Source organism: Elephas maximus, chromosome 3, assembly GCF_024166365.1.
Source record: "Elephas maximus indicus isolate mEleMax1 chromosome 3, mEleMax1 primary haplotype, whole genome shotgun sequence".
In the NCBI taxonomy this organism is placed as follows: domain Eukaryota; kingdom Metazoa; phylum Chordata; class Mammalia; order Proboscidea; family Elephantidae; genus Elephas; species Elephas maximus.
The window spans coordinates 193,381,328-193,408,729 of NC_064821.1; the positions used below are offsets into that span (position 1 = coordinate 193,381,328).

Below are 27,402 nucleotides of genomic sequence, written 5' to 3' on the forward strand. Positions count from 1 at the left end.
AAACTTCATTCAGGAAGGTGCTTACTTTTCATTTTTTAAAGGCTGTTTGAATTCTCTGTTCATACAGAACTGTTGTTAACAATATTCCATACTTAAGGGGAATAAAGTTGTATCTCTGAGTTACAGATCTCTAGGGCTTATAGGGGCAGTAAGAGGATGAGGATACCTGAATGAACATTGCCTAATCATGTAAAGCAGCCAAGTCTAAGACTGGAAAATGATGCAAAGACTTATGTACAAGAGGTAGCAACCTGGTGAAGATGTTCAAAAACATGTTAAAACTGGCCTAACAACAGAAATCATATAGAATCTGCAAACATCATCTCAGGCAATGCCAGGAATATACTGTTTTATAAGTCTCATTATGCAGCTGGGTGGCTAGGGAAGAAAAAGATAATGCCTAGAGAACTGGCCTGTCCATTTCAATAGAAACCAACATATATCAAAACCTAAAACAGAATGCAACGTAGAGCTGAGTGTAGTGGTGTTAAGTACATGAACTACGGACTAAGGAATTCTGGGTTTGAACCTGGGTCTGCTACTAATTAAACTGTAAGATCTAGACAAGTAAACTTGTCTGAACTTTGGTTTAATAACAACAGCCTAACTCACAGGATTGTTGTGCATCCAAAATGAGATACATAATATAGAAATCCTTTTATAAAATTCAAAGAGTTTTACAATGTTAGTGACTAGTAATATATCTGAATTGGCTCCTTACGCTTAACATTAAATTTCTTACTCTAAACACTTGATAATGTTACCAATATGCTTGGGCTAACATTCATAATTAACATAAGAATGAAAAAATGGGCTGGGACTTATGTCTCTTTAGGGAGCTAGAACTAACCTGTATCATCAAGCATTTATTTTAAACATTAAGTGAACTAACCAATTAGGAAGTACTGGTACGGTAAGTACCTCCAGCATTGGTAGGTACCTACAGGGTAGGAACAAATTCCTTTGAAGTTAATCTTTTAATTCACTGACTCTTCACCATAGCTTCTCCAGGGTTGGGGCTATGCTCTAGATTACAGCAATAAAATCTCATGTACCCAAGAGAGAAGTCAAATCCAGAAGGTATCGGGCCTTATTTTGGCTCTTTACCAAGGGAGAAAGTCTGCTTCCCCTGCTTGGCTCTTCGGTTCATTCTTCTAATTCATGGTTGTTTTCTTCGGGGAGTTACTACTTTGTTGTCTCCATCATGTGACAGATGTTTACTTATGCCTCATATAGGGATCTTTTTAGATTTGTCTGGAGGAATGTGTGAAGACTCTCCATTTCTCAAAAGGCAAGAGGCTTGTATGTATTCTAGTTCATAAAAGGCAGAGCTAGAAACTCTGATACTTTCTCAAGAACTATGCACGGAGAATGCGTAATTTTAGATACCAGAGAGTTCCCATCATTTCTCATTTCAAAATATTATAAAGTAGGATAATTTAGTAGTTCAGAAGTAAACAGAATATAAATGGGAATTCCTCGATTTGCATAACTACTGGGTAGAGAACACTACTAGGTAGCATCATCACTCAGATGATAGCTTCAGGAAATAAATCACAAAAAAGAAGTACCTGAATAAAACTGGACTTCAGCATAAGTGTAAGTTGATTTTCAGGAGTAAATTCCTTTTCTTTGGTTGGAAATAAAGACCTCCATGTAAAAAAAAAAAAAAAAAAAGGCAGACTACTAGTAAGTAGGGAGACTGAAAAAAAGAGAATGTTATAAATTGGAATAAGAAATAGAAAATTGAGAATTAAAAATAAACTTAAAAATCTGAAGAAGCCTTGGAAGTGGCTTTGATTGTCAAATCTCTGGAGCTTAATTTGACCATTACTTGATGAAATTTTCAAGATAAAGAGAGGTTTTGGGCAATCACTTATGTCTATTTAGACAAGAGGGGGAAAGATGGTAATTTTATAGCAAAACAGTAAGATGAAATCATGGATAGGAATGCCAGAAAGTTGAGAAAGTAAAAAAGAACATAACTGGATTATGAAAGGATAAGAATCTAGAAATCTTTATATTATACACAAAAATGGGTACAGAGAAGACGCAGTTTTAATCTGTCACAAGAGATCTACATAGTAGGAACAAAAACATATCTAAGCTAAAAAGGAATATTGTATTTACAGATGCCTGGGTTTAACAATATAGTCAGAAAGACAAAGATATCAGCATAAATTGAGAAAATTCCCTCTGATAATGGGAGGGGGGTGGCATCACAGAAGAAAAGTTAGAATAAAGATTCAGCCTAACTACTTCACTGAAGTCCTGAGTATCTTAGACTTAAAAAAGAAGAATTTCCCCAGTGCCAAATGTAAATTAGCAAAAGAACACAGTGAATGAAACCAACATTTGGTTAGATAAAATATATACGTATATGTCTTTAGCCTAAACTCACTATTAAACTTTTTATAACTTAATATAGGATGAGTTTAGCTTTGGTCACACTCTGTTGGGAGTTCAACACTGAAGACTCAAATAAGTTGAGAATGGTTTGAATGAGCATTCATAGTCGAAACACTATAAACACCTTTGGGTAAACTATGGAAACACAGATTAAGTGTGCTAGATTTTGAAGGACATTATTCAGTAATCAGTTCAAAGATGATATAAATTTACTTTAATATATTTTTAAAAGCTTTCTAACATTTAATCACTCCTTCCCACCAAAACTAAAGCGTGTTACAAAATTTGAGTTTTAAGAAAGAAATTTCTCTTCTTTTATTGAATATGTCAAGGCTATCTGGGAATCTATGTTCAACAGTGACTTAATCAAAACTGGCTGTAATAAGAATGGTTATCATAGTAGGAGCAAATGAACACAAAATACCAAACTATTTGGAAACCTCTGATCAGGTTTTTTGTTTCCAGAACCAAGTTTTGATTCCTTTGTATGGTTCTTGGCTCACAGCAGCTCTGAAAGCTTCTTGTGAATGAGCTGAATGCTGGGATAAAAGCTGGTTCCACAATAAAAACAGCTGTTTCCAATTGTGAGAAATGCATTTACTGAAAGCAATACATTTCATCTGACTCATCAATTAAATGCACTACGAGAGAATGATTCAGAGCCTGTGTGGCGATTTTTAAACTAAAAAGTCTGTTTCCCCCTCTAATTAGGCTATTTCTCATAATGTCCAAATCAGAGCATTTACTAAAATGGAATTCCTCTGAAAATTCCCAGAACTGCACTAACCACCACAATCAATTTTCTGCTTTCATCTCCACTTGTACACACTTAACTCCTTTATATCTTCACTAGTGGGTGTACCTTATACACTAGAGACAGTACTCCAAATTGGTTTATTCTGACCAATGCTTTCGCTCTTCAGTTCAAACGAAAACAAAACTCAGTATACTTTGCTTCAACCGATATGCTTTTACAGTGAAAATACTTTTTCCAAATAGAAAAAGATTTAGCCCTAATTTATTCTTGGTGGACAAAACAGTTATCAACATTGAGTGCATCAAAGAATGCACAATACTTAAATGAACTAAATCACCTATGATAATGCCCCATTCTCTGATTAGTCTATCATTTGTAAGCCGTAACTTAAAATACATGAAAAATACTCAATGCTACTGCTCTGCCCATTTCTGAAATCAGGTTGCAGGGTCTGCTATATGCAGCCAGCCATGAGTTGAAAATGCTGAAAAACATGGATAGAAGATCAAAAATTCTCTCTCACTGGACCTACTGCATGTTTACCTAACATAGATAATTAAATTAAATAGAGCCCATTATCAGGATTGGTAAAACCAGAAACCTTGGCCTCACTTAAGTGCACAATTATACCACAATTTCATGCTTTATCAACTAACTCTAGAATGTCAGCATTTAAATCAGAAAAATAAACAATGTAGTATGTCTGTAAAAATGATCTGTAAAATGATTTGGCCTGCTCTTCTTTTTAATGCTTTATGCTATTTATTTGTTTACTCTAAAAATGCTAAAGTAATGAGTCAGTCTGAATCCCCATCTATGAAAGGAGGAAAGAAACAAAGGTTAAACGCCTTGCTCCATGCTCCATAAAAAGGATTATCATTCTTGTCTGTGCCTCTGCAATGATCCCATTTATTTTCCTAAAACTTGTATCACCATAATTTATCAAATATGCCTGTTTTATGCCAACTACCAGTTATGGTAAATCCATTCAATAGAAATAGTAAATAATCTTTTTTATTTTTCCTCAAAGAGTTTGAGATATAATTTACTTAAAAATTTGTACACCGTTTAAAAAAAAAATAACTTCTTTATTTTGGAATGATTTTAGATTTACAGAAAAGTTATAAAAATAGTACAGAGAGAATGCTCAAATATCCTTCACCCAGCTTCCCTGAATGTTAACATGTTACATAACTATGTAACATTTGTGAAAACTAAGAAATTAATATTAGTAGGATACTATTAACCAACTTCCAGACTTTATTCAGATTCCACCAATTTTTCCACTGATGTTATCTTCCTGTTCTAGGGTCCAATCTGCAAGTTTCCAGTGGAAGCTGAGGAAAATTAAAACAAGTCCACGAAAACCAAAATACAACCTTGAGTATACCCCACCTGAATTCAGAGACCATTTAAGAATAGATTTAATGCACTGAATACTAATGACCAAAGACAAGACCAGTCGTGGACTGACATCAAGGACATCATATATGAAGAAAGCAAGAGGTCATTAAAAAGACAGGAAAGAAAAGGCCAAAATGGATGTCAGGAGGGACTCTGAAACTTGCTCTTGAACATGGATCGCTAAAGCGAAAGGAAGAAATGATGGTGTAAGAGAACAGAAGGTTTCAAACGGCGGCTCGAGAAGACAACGTACTGACATGTGCAAAGACCTGGAGATTGAAAGCCAAAAAGGAATGACACGATCAGCATTTCTCAAGCAGAAAGAACTGGAAAAAAAAAAAAAAATTTTGAGCCTCAAGTTGCAATACTGAAAGATTCTAAGTGGAAAATATTAAATGCTGCAGGAAGCATCAAAAGAGGATAGAAGGAATACACAGAGTCACTGTCCCAAAAAGAACTGGTCGACATTCAACCATTTCAGGAGGCAGCATATGACCAAGAATTGATGGTAATGAAGGAAGAAGTCCGAGCTGAACTGAAGGCACTGCAAAAAACAAGGCTCCAGAAATTGATGGAAAACCAATTGAAATGTTTGAATGAACAGATGCAGCGCTGGAGATGCTCGCTTGTCTATGTCAGGAAATTTGGAAGACAACTACCGGGCCAACTGACTGACATCATTAACATCACAAACAAAATTTTGCTGAAGATAATTCAAAAGTGGCTGCAGCAGTATATTGACAGGGAAATGCCAGAAGTTCAAGCTGGACTCAGAAGAGCACGTGGACCAAGGGACATCACTGCTGGTATCAGATAGATGCTGGCTGAAAGCACAGGATACCAGAAAGAAAGATATTTACCTGTGTTTTATCGACTATTTAAAGGCATTCGACTATGTGGATCATAACAAATTATGGATAACAATTTGAAGGATGAGAATTTCAGAACACTTAACTGTGCTTATGGGGAACCTGTACAGAGACCAAGAGGCAGTCAATCGAACAGAATATAGGGATACTGCGTGGTTTAAAGTCAGAAGTGTGATTCAGGGTTGTATCCTTTCATCATACTTATGCAATCTGTATGCTAAGCAAAGAATCCGAGAGGCTGGACTATAAGAACAGGGCATCAGAAGTGGAAGAAGACTCATTAACGACCCGAGTTACGCAGATGACACAACCTTGCTTGGTGAAAGTGAAGAGGACTTGAAGCACTTACTAATGGAAGATCAAAGACTACAGCCTTCAGTATGGATTATGCCTCAACATAAAGAAGACAAAACTTCTCACAACTGGGCCAAAAAGCAACATCACGATTAATGGAATAAATACTGACATTGTCAAGGATTGTATTTTACTTGGATCCACAGTCAACACCCATGGCAGCAGCAGTCAGGAAATCAAATGACATACTGCACTGAGCAAATCTGCTGCAACAGATCTCTTTAAAGAGTTAAAAAGCAAAGACGTCACTTTGAGGACTAAGATGCACCAGACCCAAGCCATGTTATTTTCAATTGCCTCATATGAATGTGAAAACTGGACAACACATAAGGAAGATCAAAGAATTGACATGCTTGAATTATAGTGTTGGTGAAGAATACTGAATATACCATAGACTGTCAGAAGAACGAACAAATCCATCTTGGAAGAAGTACAGCCAGAATGCTCCTCAGAAATGAGGTGGCCAGACTTCGTCTTAGGTACTTTGGACATATTGTCAGGAGGAACCAGTCCCTGGAGAAGGACATCATGCTTGGTAAAGTAGAGGGTCAGTGAAAAAGAGAAAGGCCCTCATTGAGATAGACTGACACAGTGGTGCAACAATGGGCTCATGTATAACAACAACTGTGAGGATGGCACGGGACCAGGTAGTGTTTCATTCTATTATACACAGAGATACTATGAGTCAAAACCATCTCAACAGCACCTAAAAACAACAAGGGTATAATCTATGGTGCCATACTGTCATCATGTCTCCTCAGTCTCCCGCAATCTGTGATAGTTCCTCAATCTTTCCTTTGGTGTTTTATGACCTTGATACCTTTAAGGAGTACTGGTAAGATATTTTGTAGAATATTCCTTAACAAATTTTTTTTCCTGATGTTTTCTCATGATTAGACTGGGATTATGGGTTTTTGGGAAGAATATTAAAAAGATGAAGTAGCTTTTTCATCACATCACATCAGTGGGTACATGATATCAGCATGACTTATTATTGGTGAAGTTAACCTTGACCACTTGGTCTGCCAGACTTCTTCACTGAGAAGTACTATTTTTCCCTTTCCATACTCTGTTCTTTGAAAGTGAGTCACTACATCCAGCTCATCATCAAGAAGTGGGGAATTAAGCTCCATCTCCTATAGGGGAAAGGATCTACATATATTATCTGGAATTCCTCTGTAAAATTTTTATTTATTCAATTATTTATTTATATCAGCATGTACGCTCAGATATTATTTGGGTTATAATCCGATACTGTTATTTATTTTGTTGCTTAAATTGTTTCAGCTTTGGACATTGTGAGATCTTTCAGGATAATACTACCCCGAATGTGACTGACAATTTTACAATACATGGCATGGTAGTTTTTTTGGACATTCCACTAGAACAGCAAATAAAGTAAAATGAATCTACATTCAAGGTAAGTATGGAAAAAAATCAACTGAAGACTGAGGAAGTCAATTTAAAATAACAAGTAGTTACACTGTTTTTATACTTTAAGAAAAAAACTACATGGTACCAAAACTATCACAGATTGACAGAATGCAATTATTTCTTTGACAGAATATGTAACTATAAAAGTAAACAATAAACCAGTCAGGATTGCTGCAGAAGAAAAACAGAAAAAACAACAACAAAAAAAACAGCAATATTTATAGCTGTAAGAATAGTTTTAGCTGTCTGCCATTTCCTCACTTCCCATTCATTTCTTAACCCCCAGAAATCTTACATGTCATATGGAAACTGCACTCAGATCACCAAAGACAACCTAACTGATGTCAACTGTCTATTTTCTGTCCTCATTTAACTAACCTCTGTAGCATCTGATACTCCTGACTACACCTTCTTTAAGCAAGTCAGTGTGCTCACCCGAACATTATCACCTTTTCTCACGGCTTCAATACTCACCTAAAACTTAAGTTTCAGGCTATACCTCTCTTTTGAGCTATAAATCCATATATCTTACTAAAACCAGCTGCTGCTGAGTGGATGCCAACTTATGGTGACCCCATGTGTGTTAAGAGTAGAACTGTGCTCCATAGGGTTTTCAATGGCTGATTTTTCAGAAGTGAATCCCCAAATCTTCAAACAAAAGCCTATCACCACACTGGTCTAACGCTATCATCTCATCCAGAGTACTGCGACAGCCTAACTGGTTTCCCTATAACTATTTTTTGTCCTCTCCAATTCAGTGTTCGAAACAGGAGCCAGGCTGTTCTTCTAAAAATAAAAATCTATAAACAATACTCTCCTGCCTATGAGGGACTGCTCTTAATATAAAATTCAAAATTCTTAATATATGGTCTGACTTGCTCCTTCCTTCTTTCCTAATTTTCTTTTTTGTACTCCCTCTCCTTCCACAATGAACTTTTTTTCAGTTTCTCTAAGGTCTATGCTCTTTCTCAGTTCACGGTCTTCAAACTTGCTCTTCACGCAACCTCTGCTTAAGAAGCTGGTGGCTTCTCATCCTTCAGGTCTCAGTTTTTTCATCCTCAGGCCATTTCTAAAATCTCTAAATAAATTCCTCCTCTTTATTCTTCACCGTAACACTGTTAATTCTTAACTTTACAGCATCTTTCTCAATTATGCCATTATTTTTTGCTTATCACTATACTGTTTGTCTTCCTTCAACAAGCTAAAAGTTAGTTAGGGCAGGTGTTGTATCTTTGTTCTCTGCTATATACCAGTGAGTAGAACAGTGCTGGATGTGTCTGAAGTTCATTAACTGCTTTGCTAAATAAATGAGTAAGTGAATGCATGAATGGAATTCTGTCTACCCAGCTAACTGTTGCTCATTCTTCAGATTCCAGTTTTGGGGGACTTTCTAAGGGAAGCCTTCTCTAAGTTAGGCCACCCATTGCATGCTCTCACAGAATCCTGTACACATACACACGGTCTCTTTTTATAGTGCTTATCACCCTTTTAAGGTATAATTTTCTTGTTTAGAGCCATCTCCTCTACTATGAGTTCCATAAGAACAATGAACCTGTGTGCTTTGTTCCCTATTATATAACAAGGGCCCACAAAGTAGAATGGCTGACATACACTAAGCCAAGCTGCCATTGAGTTGATTCTGAGTCACGGTGACTTTGCTTGTTTCAGAGTAGAACCGCACTCCACAGAGTTTTTAATGGCTGTGACCCTCTGGAAGTAGACAGCCAAGAACCCTCTGGGTGGATCTGAAACTCTAACTTTTGGTTAACAGCTGAGTGCTTAACTGTTTGTGCCACCTTATCCAGGAATTATTGTTGATTAAATATTTGTCCAAAATTCGTTGAATGAACCTAGTTAAAGTTTAGGATTTGCATTTTCCTCTTTATCACTTTGTTATTGCCGACCTTTTGGTTAGCAGCTAAGCTCCTAAACCACTGTGCACCAGGGCTCCTAAAAACTAAAGAGCCCAAAACTTCTCTAAGATAATTTTTATTTTTCAAAAGTTCAGGAAAAATGAAAATCAGCAACAAAAACTCTTTGTCCCTTAGAGGTTTATCTTTTCCCCTCAAGCAAACATTTTTAATCTTTTGGGGGAATAATAACAGCAACAAGCATCTGTGTGTTTAACTCATTACCCATTGCCGTCTGTGTGCTTAGTATGTGCAAATCACTGTGCTAAGAACTAGAATCTCATCTACTCCTCAAAATAAATCTACTATTCCTATTATATATATATATATATATATTTTTTTTTATATAGGAAGGGATATTGCGGTTTCACACAAGTATACATACAACATTTGAGGGTTCATGGATTTTATAAACCCTTTAGGTTTGAGGTTCCTGATAAAGAACACCTGACTTAGGGACATCTTTTGTTTGAACGGTCAATGCCTCCTATTTCTTGTTTTTCATCTTAGTCTCAGTTCTTAAAAGACACTTCCTAGATGTTACAAATGCATTATCTAAATTATTTGTTTCATGTCTTTATATATCTTACTGAAGTAACTTTAATGAAGATAAAATATATTAGACATTAACAAATTACTGTAAGTTCTGAGATGGAAGAATGAAGTTTCATCCAAGACAAAGTCATTTTCATAGACGTGAACAGTTAGATAAAAACTAGCATTTATCTTGAAACTACACTGCTGTGTTTAACATTGTGAAGCTACTGCAATAAAAACAGACATATGATTGGCAAAAATAAGACTGACTAAAATTGATGGAGACAATAATAATTTCTCAACTAACGAGGTCATTAGACTGATGATTTTATAACATGAACTAATGAAGATATTTGAATTACATTTTTGGATATAAATAGCTCCTTTGATTTTTTTTGTAGCACTATAGTAGATATACATCAGCACCAGGGACGGGAGTGAGTGGAAGGAAAAATGCACTTTGGAATATCCCGCAGCTTAGCCCAGGAAGTTATTGACCTCAATTATTTTTACATTTTTTGATTAGTAATCAGTAAAAACTATCAAAGAATATACCCTAGGGTGTTTAGCAAAAAAAAAAAAAAAGCTCACTAACGGCATAATATGGCAACTTAAGAGAAAACCAATTTTTAAGAGGGTTTGTTTTGGAAACATCTAAATCTAACTCACAGGAATACTGTAAAGGCAGAAACACAGCCTAAAAGTACTCTGCAAATGAAGTCTCTGAATATTCAGTTAGATTTTATAACGGATTGACGTTTTCCAATGCCTGGACTTCCATTATGAGACATGCAAGGTCAACAACATATTCTTCCTGTAACACGGAAGTATATGTAATTAGATTAGTATCTCTTAAAAAGCCTACATAGCTACTAAGAAATATCTACGAGCCATCTCTCACTAAAGAAGTTGTGTCATATTTTTTGTATGAGAAAGACAAATCATTTATTCTAATTTTCTAAACTTCTCTCTGTATGTGTATTTTGCTTTGATAATTATACTTCTCAAAACACTTGGTTGTTAGTTGCCGTCGAGTCAATTCCAACTCATGGCGGCCTCATGTGTGTGGAGTAGAACTGCTCCGTAGGGTTTTCAACGCTGTGACCTTTCAGAAGCAGATCGTCAGGCCTGTCTTCCAAGGCATCTCTGGACAGGTTTGAACCGCCAACCTTTAGGTTAGTAGTCCCGTGCTTAGCCGTTTGCTTTACCCAGTGATTCCTTCTCAAACCACTAAATCAAGGCAACAATATACCTTATCTTAATTCTAATACCTAAGGAAAATAATGTTGAAAAAAGATTTCAAAATACATTTATAAAAACAAAGATGGCAGATCTGTTAAAAGTTCATCTACATGTAACCAGAGGGCAACATAATCTATTTCTCAAACACTAATAAAAAACAACAAAATAACCCTCTTACCTGTCAGGGTCTGTACTGCCCTTTCATTGGAAGGCAGTGGGTCCTTTCTGTGAGGCCGATTTAACGAAGTGTCCTGTGCAGAAAAGAGTCCAGGGCTGTCAGTTAATTTCTTCCGGCCACTGGAGTTTGGGTTTGAAACTCTGCAGCTGCCTATTGCACTTGTGAAAAGGTTTGTATGTTCATCACTGCTGGCTGGCTCAGAGTTGGGAGTGAATCCACCAAGGGATAAACTTGGAGAACTTTCTGAACAGTCAATCTGTAAAGGAGTCTGCAATCCCAAGGCCAATGAACTCGATTCTGAGGGCTCTCGGTGGACCCACTGTTCCTCTCGGTTTATTAAGCTTTTTGAAGGAGAAAGATGAGGACAGGACAGGTGACACCGGTGCTTTTCCTTATGTTTATATCGCTCTCCGACACTATCCTTCCCAAATCGATAGCGCTTCAAAGACTCCAGGACAGATCTGGAAGAGCCAGTGTCCATGGAAACCTGGGGCTGCTCAGAAGAACGGTGCTCTCTGTGTTTGTGACGGTGCCTGTGTTTGTGCTCAACCATCCAACCATAGGCCATCTCAGGAGGGACACTGGGGTAAGTACTCATGGAAAGGAGGGGAGTCCTGCTGGTTGTAAGAAAGGCCTCCTGTCGAAGTAGCTTATGCTTTTTCTTATGGTATTTGGTGGGATTTAGAAGTAAATGACCAGCATGCATATAGGAAGGAGGTGGAAGTGGGGTGGTGAAAGAAGGAGATGGAGGAGGTGGATAAAGGGTGGGGGGATACCTTCCATAGTAACCTAGTCCTATGGGAGCAGCTGTAAGTGGTGAAGGAGAATAAGGCATGCCATAAGAGGGATAGAATCCAGTACTGGAGAGAGGAAAACTAAGGCTGTGCATAAAAGGCATTTCGGCCATTGCCTCCCTCATCTTAGGGGGTCTCCCTCTTTTCTTTTTTAAGTCAGGTTTTCGAATGTAGTGCAAAGGGTCTATGGGAAAAGAAGGATGTGTATAGAAACTATTAAAGTTGATTCGAAAAATAGTTGGCAGAAGATCTCGGGGAATAAAATGATGACTTCGATGGGTGATACGAATTTCACTTAGGCGGCTTATTAGCTCCTCCAGCTCTGCAAGAAAGTCTGGGTCCTGTCTGTTTCGGAGTTGGGGATATTTCTTTTTCCGCTTTCGTTTCTGCCTTTTCATCTTGTCAAAGCTGAGGTAATCATGATTTCTGCGCTTACATTTGTGTTTATGTTTTTCTTTAAGACTGTTCAGGACTGTGGCGGTTTCAGGGGGGATCAAAGAAACATGCTCAAAAGAATGTCGTCTCTTTTTTTGCCCACAAAATTTCTCTGCCCTGTCTGATGTACTGTTATTATCCGTTCCAATTCCACTATCACTGGGAATGGTCTCATCACTATGAGACTCACTAATTGGGGATGGAGTTGCTTCTTTCAAAGATGTGAGTTCACTTAAGTGCGAGGGGGAATTTGGCAACAAAGTTGGAGGAGATAATCGCCTCCGTCCTTTTGAGGCCTTCTTCATTGCAAGAGTTTGAATCATACTGCCCTGTCTGGAGTGTAAATGCAAATACGGCACAGAACTGGGTTCAACGAAGCCTGCATCACTGCTTACAGGGCTCTGACCTCCACTAGTCCCAGAAGACTGAGAGCAGATAGGTGATGGAAGAATCTCAGAACTACCAGCAGCTGATGGCAGTAAAGGGGGGAGGATCTGTCCTAATGCTGACCCAGCTGCCTGCTGAGCTGTTTGCTCAAGGACAGCAAGGCTGGTAGGGCTGCCAGCAAGAATGCCATTTAGGACAGTTTTCGGTTTTCGACCCCTTCTCTTTCCTATGTAAATTGTTCCTTTCTTACTGACATTTATCTGTTGGCCCAATTTAGAGCCAAATGTGGCAGCAAGACTTGACACTGTATTATGGAGTTTGGATTGCACTTTCCCTTTATTACTTGATTCTACAGAGCTTGAAAGGATCTGATTCAACAGTTTCTTTCTCTTCAAAGTCTTCATTTTATTTATTTTGCGGATAATCGTTTTCATTAATTGTCCATTGTTTCTCTTGCTAATTTTTTTATCAGGCTCCATCTCAAGGTCACTCATACTACAGAGGCTTGGCCTATGACTGTCATCTAGATCATCCGGATCCTGAAGCTGGTCCTCGCTCTCAAAGAAATCACTGCTACTTCTCTGGTTGTCACTTTCAGATTCCAGCTTGCTTGGACTTTCAGTGGCAACAAATGGAGCCACTGACAGTACAGGTGGCTTCATTTTGACTGGTGACCTCATCTGTCTCTTAGGCCTGCCTCTCTTTTTGGGAAAAGGAGACACAGACAGACTTTGCTTAAAGGAAGGAATTTCAATTTCTGGCTGTAAAATTGGAGGTTCTTGCTCTTCCTTAGACTGTAAAGAAAAAACTTTAGAGGCTGGGATTTTCAGAGTCCTTTTAGGGGGACCTTCCAGTTGAGGCATCTCCTTTGCTTTAGGTCTTCCTCTTTTAGGTTTATAAATATCAGACAAAAGGTCACTAGAGACACACATACTGGAGGGTAGTTTGTGAGTAGCAAAAGACTTATGAGATGGTTTTTCACTGTCAGTTAAGAGAGCGAGAGATGGAGCTGTGGATTTGCTCAACTTTGGCAACCGGCGTTTAAGAAAGTCATGATCTACAAATGAAGATGCTCCAATATTTTTCATAAACTTGGCGGGCTCAGAATTACTACTTGAGAGTGAGCTACATGAAACATTTTTAAAAAGCTCTGATCTTTCTAAGTCTAGCCCTTTTGGAGACCGGCATGTGCTTCTTGCCACCACTTTAGTCCACCGAGGTTTTCTTCCTTTCCTTTTTTTTAACGGTTTGGACTGCAAACTAGTGCTTAGGCTTTCAGCAACTTGGCAGTGTTTGTCTGATGCAGTTACTGCACCAAGTTTTAGAAAGGGCTTGTTGCTAAACAAACTAGTGAAGTTAACAACCGAAGGGGTAATTGTATGAATACTGGATTCAGAAGCCAGGCTCGGCTTTTTTCCCAGGGAAGAGCTTATTCTTGGAATATCTATATGTGTAGTTTTTGAATCATTTAGCTCCTTATCAATCCCTTTACAGTCAATATTCATGCTATGACCCATGGACCTATGACCAATGTTCAAGTGGGCACTCTCAGAAGTAAACTGATTCTTTGCAACAGATCCAGAAATTTCTTCCATTAGTTCTGTGGTACGACTTAAAAGTAACGGATTAGCCAGCTGTGAAGAAGTTTCAGGGGGATTTCTGGTTAAAGGATTAACAGATACTGTAGGTGATGGGGAAGGGAGATTGCTTTCTCCTACTGCACTAAAAGGCGATTTAGCTGTAGATGCATCAGAAGCACCTCCCATCTGAAAGTCCGGAGAAGTGCAATATACGGGAGGCTGCTTTTCATGCTTTGAAGTTTCATAGGACCCCCTTTCACTGGATGAGAAATTGTCTTGCTGAATGCATGTTCCTTCATTAAACATTTCTTTTTCCAAATTAATAATTTCTTTACGAACCGAGAACTTTTCTAATATGCTGTCTTTACTCTGCCGTATAACATTCTTCTCAAAAGTTTTGCTGGTGGTGTTGTCTTTCAGGGATTCAGAAAGTTCCTGATTTTCATGACTACTGATGTTTGTACTACAAGAAGCCTTAAGTGGTTCCTGAGTGGGGAGCAGTGCTTCAGCTTTAAGGTTTATGGCCTCTTTACTGACCAGTCCTGTCATAGGGCAAGTCACTAGTTTCTTTCCAATGTCCTTATTAACCAATCCCATTGTTGAACCTGCTACAATCTTCTTTGCACAGTCCTTGGCCACCAGACCAACAGTAGAACTCAATTTCTTTCCCAAGTCTTTATTAACCAACCCTACTACCGTGCCAAGTCCTAACTTCTTGCCAGATTCTTTATTCACTAAACCTGGAACAATTCCAATTCCTAGCTTCTTTCCTGAATCCTTGCTCATCAGTCCTACGGTAGTGATAGTCCCTGTTTTTTTGCCCAAGTCTTTATTAATGAATACCGCTGTAGTGCTGGTTCCCAGTTTTTTTACAGAGTCCTTACTGACCAATCCTACAGTTGCATTAAACACTGGCTTCTTCCCAGGATCTTTAGTTACCAATCCAACTGCTGTGCTGATAGCTGGTTTTTTAATTAAGTCCTTATGTATTATTCCAGCTACAGAGCCAATGCCTGCTTTCCTGATCAAATCTTTGCTAACCAATCCTGCTGTAGTGCCAGTTCCTAATTTCTTCGGTTTTGTTTTGGAAGACTTAGAAGGAGGACAAGTAGCAATGAGCTGTGCCAACTTTTCTGTTACACTAGCTCCTCCATTAAGTAATGCTCGATCCTTTAAATCAGGATCCCGGCCACCAACAAGAGTAGATGGTGTTGCATTAATGTAATCTGCCATTTCTGAGTGCACTGGAGAAAGCTTCTTAGACAAAGGATTGTTTTCTCCCTGTGAATGAAGATGGATGCTGTCTTCAGACTGGGATTGAATGGCTGCAACATCACCTGCTTTCTTGTACAACTTTGAAGGATCCTAAAATTTGAACAAGAAAAAGGTTTCAGAGAGAGTAAACCTTATACCACTTCAATTTAGCATTACAACTCAACAAGCTAATTGACCATTTATCAGGTATAAGGTAGCATGGCAACAGAGATTTTAAAAATCTAACTAAAATCCCATCCTTGCCCTTGCAAAGTTCAGTCTATTAGTTCATCTGCTGCTAAAGTGGAGGGTATCAAGATATTATTTTTGTTGACTTTTTGACATTGTTTTAAAAAAAAAGCAGTCTCTACTTTCATCGTAATTTTGGCTGATCGATTAAATACATATTAAACATACAAATGTACTGTTTTTGAAGAAAAATATTCTTAGCTACAATAACCCACAGGCATCTTTTAAAATAATAGTTCAATGCCTACTTCCTTCATTGACTTCAATGATTACAAACCAATACAGAACACTTCCTGATTTACTTTCACTCCTTTAACTCTCATTTATGCTCTAGAATGAACAGTAAATCTCTATTAATGTGAGAGGAAGAGACAAGAAAAGGCATGAATATAAGACTGTGTTTTTATGTAAAATCTTAGAGTTATTTATTGTATATCGGTATCTAATGCATGAATCATCTTCACTATATACTTTACAAATGAATTCACTACTTCACACAATAGTCTGTTTTACTTTAAGTTCTTCCTAACTATAAAAAAGTCATGAAAGACTTAAATGTAGATTAAAACAAATGTAAACACACGCTATGTCTGTGGATAAAAAGACATCATAAAGATGACAATTTTCCCTAAGCAAATTCATAATTTTAATGCAATCCCATTAACAATACCACCAGGCTTTCTTTGGGAACTAGAAAAGTTAATTAAACGTTCTTTTGGACAACAGACAAGCAAGAATTGCCAGGAAAATTAAAAAACAAAAAGTATATTTAGAGGTGGCAATAACCTTAGCAAATATTAAAATATATTGTAAAACACTTATCATTAAAACAGTATAGAACTGACACATGAAAAAAAAAAAAAAAAAAAGAGCCGATGGAATAGGATGGAAACCCCCAAACAGATCCAAGCATATACAGAAATGTACTGCATGCAAAATGGCATAACCCTTATGGAAGGGAATTTGGTAATAGCTATAAAAATGCCATCTGTATTTAACCATACCTTTTGATCTTTTTTTTTTTCTTTGATCTAGGAATCCCACTTTTAGGATCTATCCCAAGATGCACTAAGAAAAATATAAAATAATGTCTGCACAGTGCTATTAAACTGCACCACTATTTTTAATAGTAAAAGTCTGAAAATAACCAAATGATCATTTTCAGAGGGCTGGCTGAATAAACTAACGTACGTCTGTACAATGGAATACTATGAAACTGCAAAAAAAAAAAAAAGGAAGAAGATATCAGTACACTACTATGGAGTGATCTCCAGGATATACTGCTAGATGAAAAAGCAAGGTTTGGTACAGTGGTTTTAATATGCTACCTTTTGTATAAGATGGGGAGGGAGAAATAATAGTATATATACATACCTCATTATATTAAAAAAAAATGGAATAAACCAAAAATTAATAAAAATTTTACCTATGGGGGAGTAAACAGAGCTGGAAGCTAGACATCTCTGCATGTGCTTTATTTTAGGGTTTTTACTTTGGAACTAAGTAAATGAATGTTTTACATAGCCAAGAAACAAAATTATATCCTCAAGAAAAGAATCCTAGAATCTGTAATATTGAAAACAATGCATCTAATTCTACATCAAATTATTTTTATAACTGTATGAATAATAATTATTTTCTATTACTTTAAAACACAATATTCTCACTGTACATTCTAAAGACTAAAAAATTACCCATGAAGAAATCTTAAATTGTATTTAGTTAGCATGATATTAGCGGTAATATTGATAGTTATTCTGAACCTAGACAGATTTAAAAAAACCTGTTACCGTCAAGTTGATTCCGACTCATAGCAACGCTAGACAGACAGATGGACCAAGTAAGTATGTGAATCACATTTGGATCCAAAATTTTCAGAGTAGGAAGAAAAGAGATACAAATTAAAATATTAAAGAAGTAAAAACCCCGTAATTTTAAGCTTGAATTAGAATATATGAAGTCTTTTTTAAAAATAACTATTTCCTAGCTCTATGCAATGAGATTCTTAAAGACCACTGACAGTCCAGTAGCAATGAAAAACTCTGTAATTTAAGAGGAACCTCTAAATACCATTTCCAATTAAAAAAGGCAGGGATCGTTGTAGAAATGGCTTTTTCCAAGGATGAGAGAGTAAATGCACAAGATGATCCTGGTGATAGGTATGTGTCTCTAATTTTTCACACATTTGAACTCAACCATCACAAGCAGGTTCACTTCTCTCTAGCCATTCTCTGCTAACCATGTCTGTTTGTCAGTATTCCCCTTTACATGTGGCACCCAACACTGAGCACAATATTACCAATGGCTGACAGAAAACTACATTTTCTTTAAATGTCCCTAGGTGGCACATATGGTTTATGCTCCACCGCTAACCTAAAGGTGGGCGGGTCAAACGCACCTAGTGGAACCTTGCAAGGCCCGGTCATCTGCTTCCTTTATATTTATGCATATACATATTTTATCTCCTATTATTTATATCATAACCAAAACCCCACTGCCGTCGAGTCGATTCCGACTCATAGCGACCCTATATCATAAGGAAGTTAAAAACTTTTATGTATTCAAATACATATGAACGACTGTACTAAGTACCTCATATGTTGTATGCCATTTATCCCCACAACAACCATATGATGCAGTTACTAATTAGATGCATTTAATAAAGAAGTAGTAGTTTATGTTAGATAACCTGCTCAAGGTCACTTAACCAGTAAGTGTCTGAGGTATGATCTGCACCTAATCTGATTTCAGAGCCAAAGCTCTTACCTACTACAGTAAGTAAAATAATCTCTTTTGCTTTATAGTTTTGATTTCATATCATATTTGGAAAGATCTGGTTCTCCTCAAGAATATAATCTTCATGGCATTTTCTATTAATGCTTTTACAGTTTAATTTTTTTTAACTGTACATCAGTGAGGAAGAATGAAGCTCTTCTTACCACAAAGTTGGCCAGTTGTTCTAAGAGTATTTCCATTACTCACTCATTTCATGCTTACTGATATGAAATACATTTATCATGTACTCCTATGATAAACAACATCATGATAGTACTGAGAAAAAGCTGAAGTTGTCAAAGATAACATTCTACTCAGATCAACAATCAACATTCATGGAAGCATCAGTCAAGAAATCAAAGGATGTACTGCACTGGGCAAATCTGCAGCAAAAGACCTCTTTAAAGTTTTAAAAAGAAGTTCCTTTGATGACTAAGGTGAATCTGACCCAAGCTATGGTCTTTTCAATCACCTCATACGCACAGAAAAAGAATGGACGTGTCTGAGCTGTGGTGTTGGCGAAGAATGTTAACATACCATGTAATGCCAAAAGAATGAACAAATTAGTCTTTAGAAGAAATACAACCAAAATGATCCTTATAAGGGAGGATGGTGAACTTTGAACTGCTTAATTTGGAACCATCATCAGGAAATACCAACCATCAGAAAAGGAAATCATGTTTGGTAAAGTAGAGGAGCAACAAAAACAAGGAAAACCCTCAATGAGATGGACTGACACAAGAGCAACAACAATGGACTCAAACATACCAATGATTATGAAGATGGCACAGGACCAAGCAATGTTTGGTTCTGTTCAGGGATTCGAACTGGTTCTGCCCTGGCCAACAAGGTGAATCAGAACAGACCCGAATTTTTAAAATTTGGGTGATTTGGAACTATAACTGAAAGAAAAATTACAGGTTGAAGCCCTGGAATGGGAGACTCGGAAGAGGCGCAGTGAGCCCTTTGAGGAGCCTAATGTGTGAAACTGGGTTATCGCCAGGACTGAGCAGAGTGACATACATTCAAAGTAGCATGGTTGGCTGCCATATCTGTGTGAAGCACTGCTGTTTCTGACTGTGCAAAATCTGATGGCCAAGAGATTTGGTTGCTATGCACAACTTATTCTGCCCTTGTTTTCTAAGAGGGAAATGAAGTTTCTAGCATAAACTTTTCCCATTCTGGTTCACCAGAATTTTAAAAATTCAGGTCTGTTCTCGTGTCATTCCCTTAGTTATGACTGAACCGGAAGAACTTGTTCGAAGCCCTGGTTGTGTTATACATAAGGTTGCCATGAGTCGGAGCAAACTTGATGGCAACTCATAACAACTACGTTCCTATTTGGGTCTTTTTCTAAGCTCTCCATTTTGTTTCATTAGTCTTTAAGTTAATGCCAGAGCCAGTAATGCAATGTACTGATGCTGTAACTTTATGTTTTCATACTTAAATGACTATTTTTTTCCTTTTTGTATTCCTATAAAAATTTTCTGGCTATTTATTTCATAACAACATTATTGAGATAAACTTCACATACCATATAATTCGCCCTTTGAAAGTGTTTGTAGTGGTTGTTAGTACACTCAAGAGTTGTATAACCATCACCATTATCTAATTTGAGAACATTTTCATCAGCCTCTCTGGCTATTTTTTCTTATATATTCATCCACATAAGCCTGAGATCCATTTGAAGTTTCAAACACTTCCAAATGGCTGAAACTTTGTGTACTGATATGAAGTTATCTCTGTAATAATAAAGTAAATTTATCTATTTAGCTAAGTTTTTTTTTTGGTGACATTTATTTGTGACATCTAGGTCCTAAAAGCTTGCTGTCAATCTGACTCTTCATTCATTCAAGACATTTATTGGGTGCCTACTAAGTACAAAGGCTATGTTGTTGTTGTTAGGTGCCATCGAGTGGGTTCCGACTCATAGAGACCCTATGCACAACAGAATGAAACACTGCCTGGTCCTGAGCCACCCTTACAATCGTTGTTATGCTTGAGCTCATTGTTGCAGCCACTGTGTCAATCCACCCTGTTGAGGGTCTTCTTCTTTTCCGCTGACCCTGTACTCTGCCAAGCATGATGACCTTCTCCAGGGGCTGATCCCTCCTGACAACATGTCCAAAGTATGTAAGACGCAGTCTCGCCATCCTTGCTTCTAAGGAGCATTCATTCTGGCTGTACTTCTTCTAAGACAGGATTTTTTTTGTTCTTTTGGCAGTCCGTGGTATATTCAATATTTTTCGCCAACACTACAATTCAAAGGCGTCAACTCTTCTTCGGTCTTCCTTATTCATTGTCCAGCTTCCACATGCACATGATGCGACTGAAAATACCACGGCTTGGGTCAGTTGCACCCTAGTCTTCAAGGTGGCATCTTTGCCCTTCAACACTTTAAAGACGTCCTTTGCAGCAGATTTACCCAATGCAATGCATCTTTTGATTTCTTGACTGCTGCTTCCATGGCTGTTGATTGTGGATCCAAGTAAAATGAAATCCTTGACAACTTCAATCTTTTCTCTGTTTATCATGATGTTGCTCGTTGGCCCAGTTGTGAGGATTTTTGTTTTATGTTGAGGCACAATCCATACTGAAGGCTGTGGCCTTTGATCTTCATTAGTAAATGCTTCAAGTCCTCTTCACTTTCAGCAAGCAAGGCTGTGTCATCTGCATAATGCAGGTTGTTAATGAGTCTTCCTCTAATCCTGATGCCCTGTTCTTCTTCATATAGTCCAGCTTCTCGGATTATTTGCTCAGCATACAGATTGGATAGGTATGGTGAAAGAATACAACCCTGACACACACTTTTCCTGACTTTAAACCAATCAGTATCCCCCTGTTCTGTCTGAACAACTGCCTCTTGATCTATGTAAAGGATCCTCATAAGCACAATTAAGTGTTCTGAATTCCCATTCTTTGCAATGTTCTTCCACAGTTTGTTATGATCCACACAGTCGAATGCCTTTGCATAGTCAATAAAACACAGGTAAACATCCTTCTGGTATTCTCTGCTTTCACCCATGATCCATCTGACATCAGCAATGACATCCCTGGTTCTATGTCCTCTTCTGAAACTGGCCTGAATTTCTGGCAGTTCCGTGTCAATATACTGCTGTAGCTGTTTTTGAATGATCTTCTGCAAAATTTTGCTTGAGTTTGTCTGCCAGTTTGTCGTACTGTGGGGGCTTGCGTGTTGTTGTGATGCTGGAAGCTATGCCACCAGTATTCAGATACCAGCAGGTTCACCCATGGAGGATAGGTTTCAGCTGAGCTTCCAGACTAAGACAGACTAGGAAGAAGGACCCGGCAGTCTACTTCTGAAAAGCATTAGCCAGTGAAAACCTTATGAACAGCAGTGGAACACTGTCTGATATAGTGCCGGAAGATGAGCCCCCGAGGTTAGAAGGCACTCAAAGGATCACTGGGGAAGAGCTGCCTCCTCAAAGTAGAGCCGACCTTAATGACATGGATAGAGTAATGCTTTCAGGACCTTCATTCACTGATGTGGCATGATTCGAAATGAGAAGAAATAGCTGTAAACATCCATTAATAATCGGAACTTGGAATGTACTTAGTATGAATCTAGGAAAACTAGAAAACGTCAAAAAGAAAATGGAATGCATAAACATCGATATCCTAGGCATTAGTGAGCTGAGATGGACTGGTATTGGCCATTTTGAATTGGACAATCATATACTCTACTACGCTAGGAATGACAACTTGAAGACAAATGGTGCTCATTGTCTATCATTAATTTACAAAGGCTATACCATGTAACAATAAAGACAAAACCCCTGCCCGCACGGAATTTAGAGGTCCTGCGTGGTGCAAATGGTTTGCACTTGACTACTAACTGAAAGGCTAGTGATTCAAACCCACCCAGTGGTGCCAGAGAAGGCCTGGCAATCTGCTTCCATAAAGATCGCATTCAAGAAAGCCCTAAGGAGTAGTTGCGCTCTGTATATACGGGGTTGCCACGTTTCAGCATCGACTCGATGACAATGTGAATGGAGTTTATATTCTAGTGTGAGGGTGTGTGTGGGTGTGTGTGTGTATGTGTGTGGTGTACAATGAAGTAAAACATAATAAATTTTAAACAATTATTTATTAAGAGGTAGTAACTGCTCTGGGAAAAATATAAGACAACTGGGAGTTCTAGGGGGGCGTTTACAAAATTAAGTCATGTGACGGGGTAGGCCTCACTGATCAAGTAACATCTAAGCAAAGACAAAGTGAGGAACCTGGCAGGAACAACAAGAATACTAATGTGGCAGAAACTGTGTGACTAAGTGGGAGAATAACGTATGTGATCAGAGAGGTGTGTGAGGCTATAGTATGGAGGTACCTGTGCGACACTATAAAGATCTGAGTTCTGACTCTGAGTGAAATGGGGAAGCGCTGGAAGCTTTTGAGCAAAGAATGACATAGCTTTACTTACATTTTCAAATATGACTCCTAGCTACTCTCTTGATAAGGTTATAAGAAAACAAGGGTAGAAGCAAGGAGTCTTCTTAGGAAGCTATAGCACTTATCTTGAACAGAGTTGATAGTAGCTTACACTAGGACAGAAGCAGGGGAAGTGTTAAGAAGATAACAAAGACTATGTTGAAAGAGGGCTGAAAATGACTATCAGGAGTTTATTTTTGCAAATGTTAAGGTTGAAATGTGTATAAAACATCCAAAGAGAAATGTCAATTGTAAGTTGGGGCCTGAAGGTCAGGGGAGAGATCAGAGAAGATTCAAATTTAAAAGTGAATGGCATATAGATATTTAAAGCTTCGTGACTGGTTGACATAACCAAGTGCGAGTGAATGTAAACAGAAGAGTAAAGAACAAAAAAGTGACTCCAAACTACAACACTGAAATAGGGAAGGCGAAGAGGAACCAGCAAAGACTGAGGAACCAGGAAGGGGGAGGGAGAGAAAATGACAGAGTGAGTGAGAATGTATGGTATCCTGGAACTCAAAAGAAGAACATGAAAATTCTGGAAATGAGTGACATTAGTAGTAGGTCAAGTAGCAATGAGAACATAGATTTGTCTGTTGGATTCAGCATTGTGTGGGGCGGGGGGGTAGGGGGGTCACTGGTGACCATGCAGCAGCAATTTCTGTAATATGAAAGGGCAAAACCTGATTGGAATGGGTTTAAAACAGAACAGGAAGAGAGAAATTCAAACCAATTGGCATAAAAAAGCCAGAGAAATAGAAATGGAGTCATAGCTACAAGATCAAGAAAACAAAGCAGTTTTTGAAAAAGATGTAGCAGCGAAAAAAGAGATGAAAATCAAAGCACTAATAAAGCTTACTAAATATGTGTGTGTATATATGTGTACATCTGTATAAAATGTCCCAGTTACCCAGTTCTAACAGAATTCATTGAACAACGCATCCTTCATTCAGTGATGGAAAATACTAAACTTCTCATTGTACTAAATCCTCATATATATCTAGGTCTATTGCTGGACTTTCTATTCTGGATCACTGATTTTCTGTGTGTCCGCATACCACTATCACAATGTCCTAATCATTTTAACTTTGTTTTATTGTCTAACAAGCTTGATTCCCACACCTTATTGTTCTTTTCAGACATCTTCATTACTCTTGCTTATTTTTCAATATAAACTTTATAAACAACTTTTCTAGCACCCGCAATCCTTAAAATTGATACTGACTGTTAAATTTGGAGATTAACTTCGGGAGAACTAAAATCTTCATGATGCTGTCTTATTAAAAAACATTTTCATATTTAAAAACATTTTTTTGAAATCTCAGTAGTATTTTGTTTTGCCTTAAAATTCTGATGTTATAATTATGGTTGTTGTTAGTTGTCATCAAGTCGGCTCTGACTCATGGTGACTTTACATATAACAAAATGAGAGTTTTTCTGGTCATGCACCATCTTCAAGATTGTTATTAACGTTTGAGTCTACCGCTCTGGCTACTGTGTCAATACATCTCATTAAGGGTTCCTCTCATTTTCCACTGACCCGTTACTTTACCAAACATGATGTCCTATTCTACCAACTGGTCTTCCTAATGATGTGTCCCAAGTAAAATATATACAACATAAAACTTACCATTTTAATGATTTTTGAGTGTAGAATTCAGTGGCATTAAGTACATTCATGGAGTCCCTGGGCGGTGCAAACAGTTAACTTGCTTGGCTGCTAAAACCAAAGGTTGAAGGTTTGAATCTACCCAGAGACTCCCTGGAAGAAATGTCTGGCAATCTATTTCTAAAAAATGAACCACTGAAAACCCCATGGAGCACAGTTTTACTCTGACACACATGGGGTTGCCATGAGTCAGAATCAATCTGACAGCCAACTGGTACTGTCAAGTACATTCCCAGTGTTGTGCAACATCACAATCCTTTTCCAGATCTTCTGAAACATTCCAAACAGAAACTCTATACCCATTAAACAGTAAGTCCTCATTACCAGCTCTGTCTAGCTCCTGGTAAGTTGCATTCTACTTCCTAAGAATCTGCCTATTCTAGATTTTTCATGGAAGTAGAAACATACAATATTTGTTCTTTTGTATCTAACTTATTTCACTTAATGTATTCAAGGTTCATCTATGTTGTAGCATGTATCAGAACATCATTCCTTTTTTATGGCTGCATAATATCCCACTGCATAGACATATCACATTTTGTTTACCCATTCATCCACTGATGAACATTTGTGTTGTTTCCACCTTTTGGCTACTGTGAGCAATGCTGCTATAAACACTGTTGTACAAGTTATCTGTGTGAGTCCCTGCTTTCAGTTTTTTGGGGTATATACCTAGGAGTGGAATTGCTGGTTCACATGGTAATTCTGAGGAACTCTGATGGTGCAGTGGTTAAAGTGCTCAGCCGCTAACCGAAAGGTTGATGGTTTGAACCTGCCAGCTTCTCCGTGGGAGAAAGATGTGGCAGTTTGCTTTTATAAAGACTTACAGCACTGGAAATCCTATGGGGCAGTTCTACTCTGTCCTACAGCATCACTATCAGTCGGAATCCACTCAATGGCAATGGGTATGTATGTATATGGTATGATAATTCTATGTTAAATTTTTGAGGAACCACCAAACTGCACCATACCAGCTGCATAATTTTACATTCCTACCAGCAATGGATGAGTGTTCCAGTTGCTCCACATCCTTGCCAACACTTGTCATTTTCCATTTGTTAGTTTCTATAACAGTCATCTTACTGGGTATAAAGTGGTATCTCAGTATGGTTTTGATTTATATTTCCCTAATCACTAATGATGTTAACCATTTTTTCCTGTGCTTACTGGCCATTTGTAAGACTTCTCCAGAGGAATTTCTACTCAAGTCCTTTCCCTATTTTTAAAATAAGTCTGTTTGTTGTTGTTGAGTTGTAAGAGTTCTTTACATATTCTAGACACTGATTTCTTATCAGATATAAAAACATGTTGCCATGGAGTTGATTCTGACTCAGCAACACTGTAAGACAGAACTGCCTCATGACATTTCCAAGGCTGTAATCTTTACAGAAGCAGACTACCACATCTTTTCCCCCGTGGAGCAGCTGGTGAGTTCAAACCACGGACCTTTCGGTTAGCAGCTGAGTGCTTAACAACTGCACCACCAAGTCTCCATATATCAGAGACATGATTTGCAAATAATTTTCTCCCATTCTATAGACTGTCTTTTCACTTTCTTGATAATGTCCTTTGATACAGAATGTTTTTAATTTTGATGAACCTCAATTTATCTATTTTTTCTATTATTGTCCATGCTTTTAGTGTTATGAAGCTTTTCCCTTTTGTTTTCTTCCAATAGTTTTATAATTTTAGCTCCAAGGGTTAGGTGTTTGACCCATTGTGCGCTGGCATTTGTATATGGTGTAAGGGAGGGGTCCAACTCTACCGTTTTGCATGTGGATATCCAGTTTCTCCAGCACCACTTGTTGAAAGATTGTGTCCTGTTCCCCACTGAAGTGTCTTGGCACTCTTGTTAAAAATCAATTGACCATATATGTGAGGGTTTATTTCTGGGCTCTCTGTTCTTTTCCATTGACTTATATGTCTACCCTTATGTCAGTACCACACCGTTGTTGGTTATTGTAGCTTTGTAGTAAGTTTTGAAATAAGCAAGTGTGAGTCCTTCAGCTTTGTTCTTCTTTCAGTACTGTTTGCCTATTCAGGGTCCCTGTAAATTTCGTATGAATTTTAGGATAGGTTTTTATTGGGATTTTGATAGGCACTGCACTGAATGTGTATACTGCTTTGGGCAGTAACGTCCTGTACTGTAACAATATGAAGTCTTCCAAGCTATGAGATGTCTTTCCATTTATTTAGATCTTTCAAAATTTCTTTCAGCAATGTTTTGTAATTTTCAGTATACAAGTCTTTCACTTCCATGGCTAAATTTATTCCTAAGTATTTTGTCCTTTTTTCATGCTATAGTAAATGGAACTGTTTTCTTAATTTCTTTCTTGGTTTGCTCATTGCTGATGTATAGAAATACAAATGATTTTTGTGTGTTGATTCTGTACCCTAAAGCTTTGCTGAATTCGTTCATTAACTTTTAACCTTTTGCGTGTGTGTATGTATCCTTCAAGGTTTTCTACACGATCGTCACATACAAACAGAATTTTACTTCTTCCTTTTCAATTTGGATGTCTTTTATATATTTTTCTTGTCTAATTGTTCTGGCTACAATTCCAGTACTATGTTGAGTAGTAGTGGAGAAAGTGGGTATCCTTGTCTTGTTCCTGATTTTAGGGGAAAAACTTTTATTTTTTCAGCACTGATTATGTTTTTCCTACATGACCTTTATAAGCTGAGGAAGTTTCCTTCTATTTCCTAGTTTACTGAC

General features: G+C 37.7%; 1 protein-coding gene across 5 annotated transcripts in view; it reads right to left on the reverse strand.

Moving 5' to 3' along the window:
* Positions 1-27,402, reverse strand: part of ASH1L (ASH1 like histone lysine methyltransferase) — a 251,495-nt gene that overhangs the window by 144,245 nt on the left and 79,848 nt on the right. For all 5 annotated transcript variants that reach the window (XM_049880709.1, XM_049880707.1, XM_049880710.1 and 2 more), the window contains one exon: positions 11,095-15,655. In XM_049880709.1, coding sequence (XP_049736666.1) covers positions 11,095-15,655 — 4,561 coding nt within the window. The remainder of the gene's footprint in view (positions 1-11,094; positions 15,656-27,402) is intronic.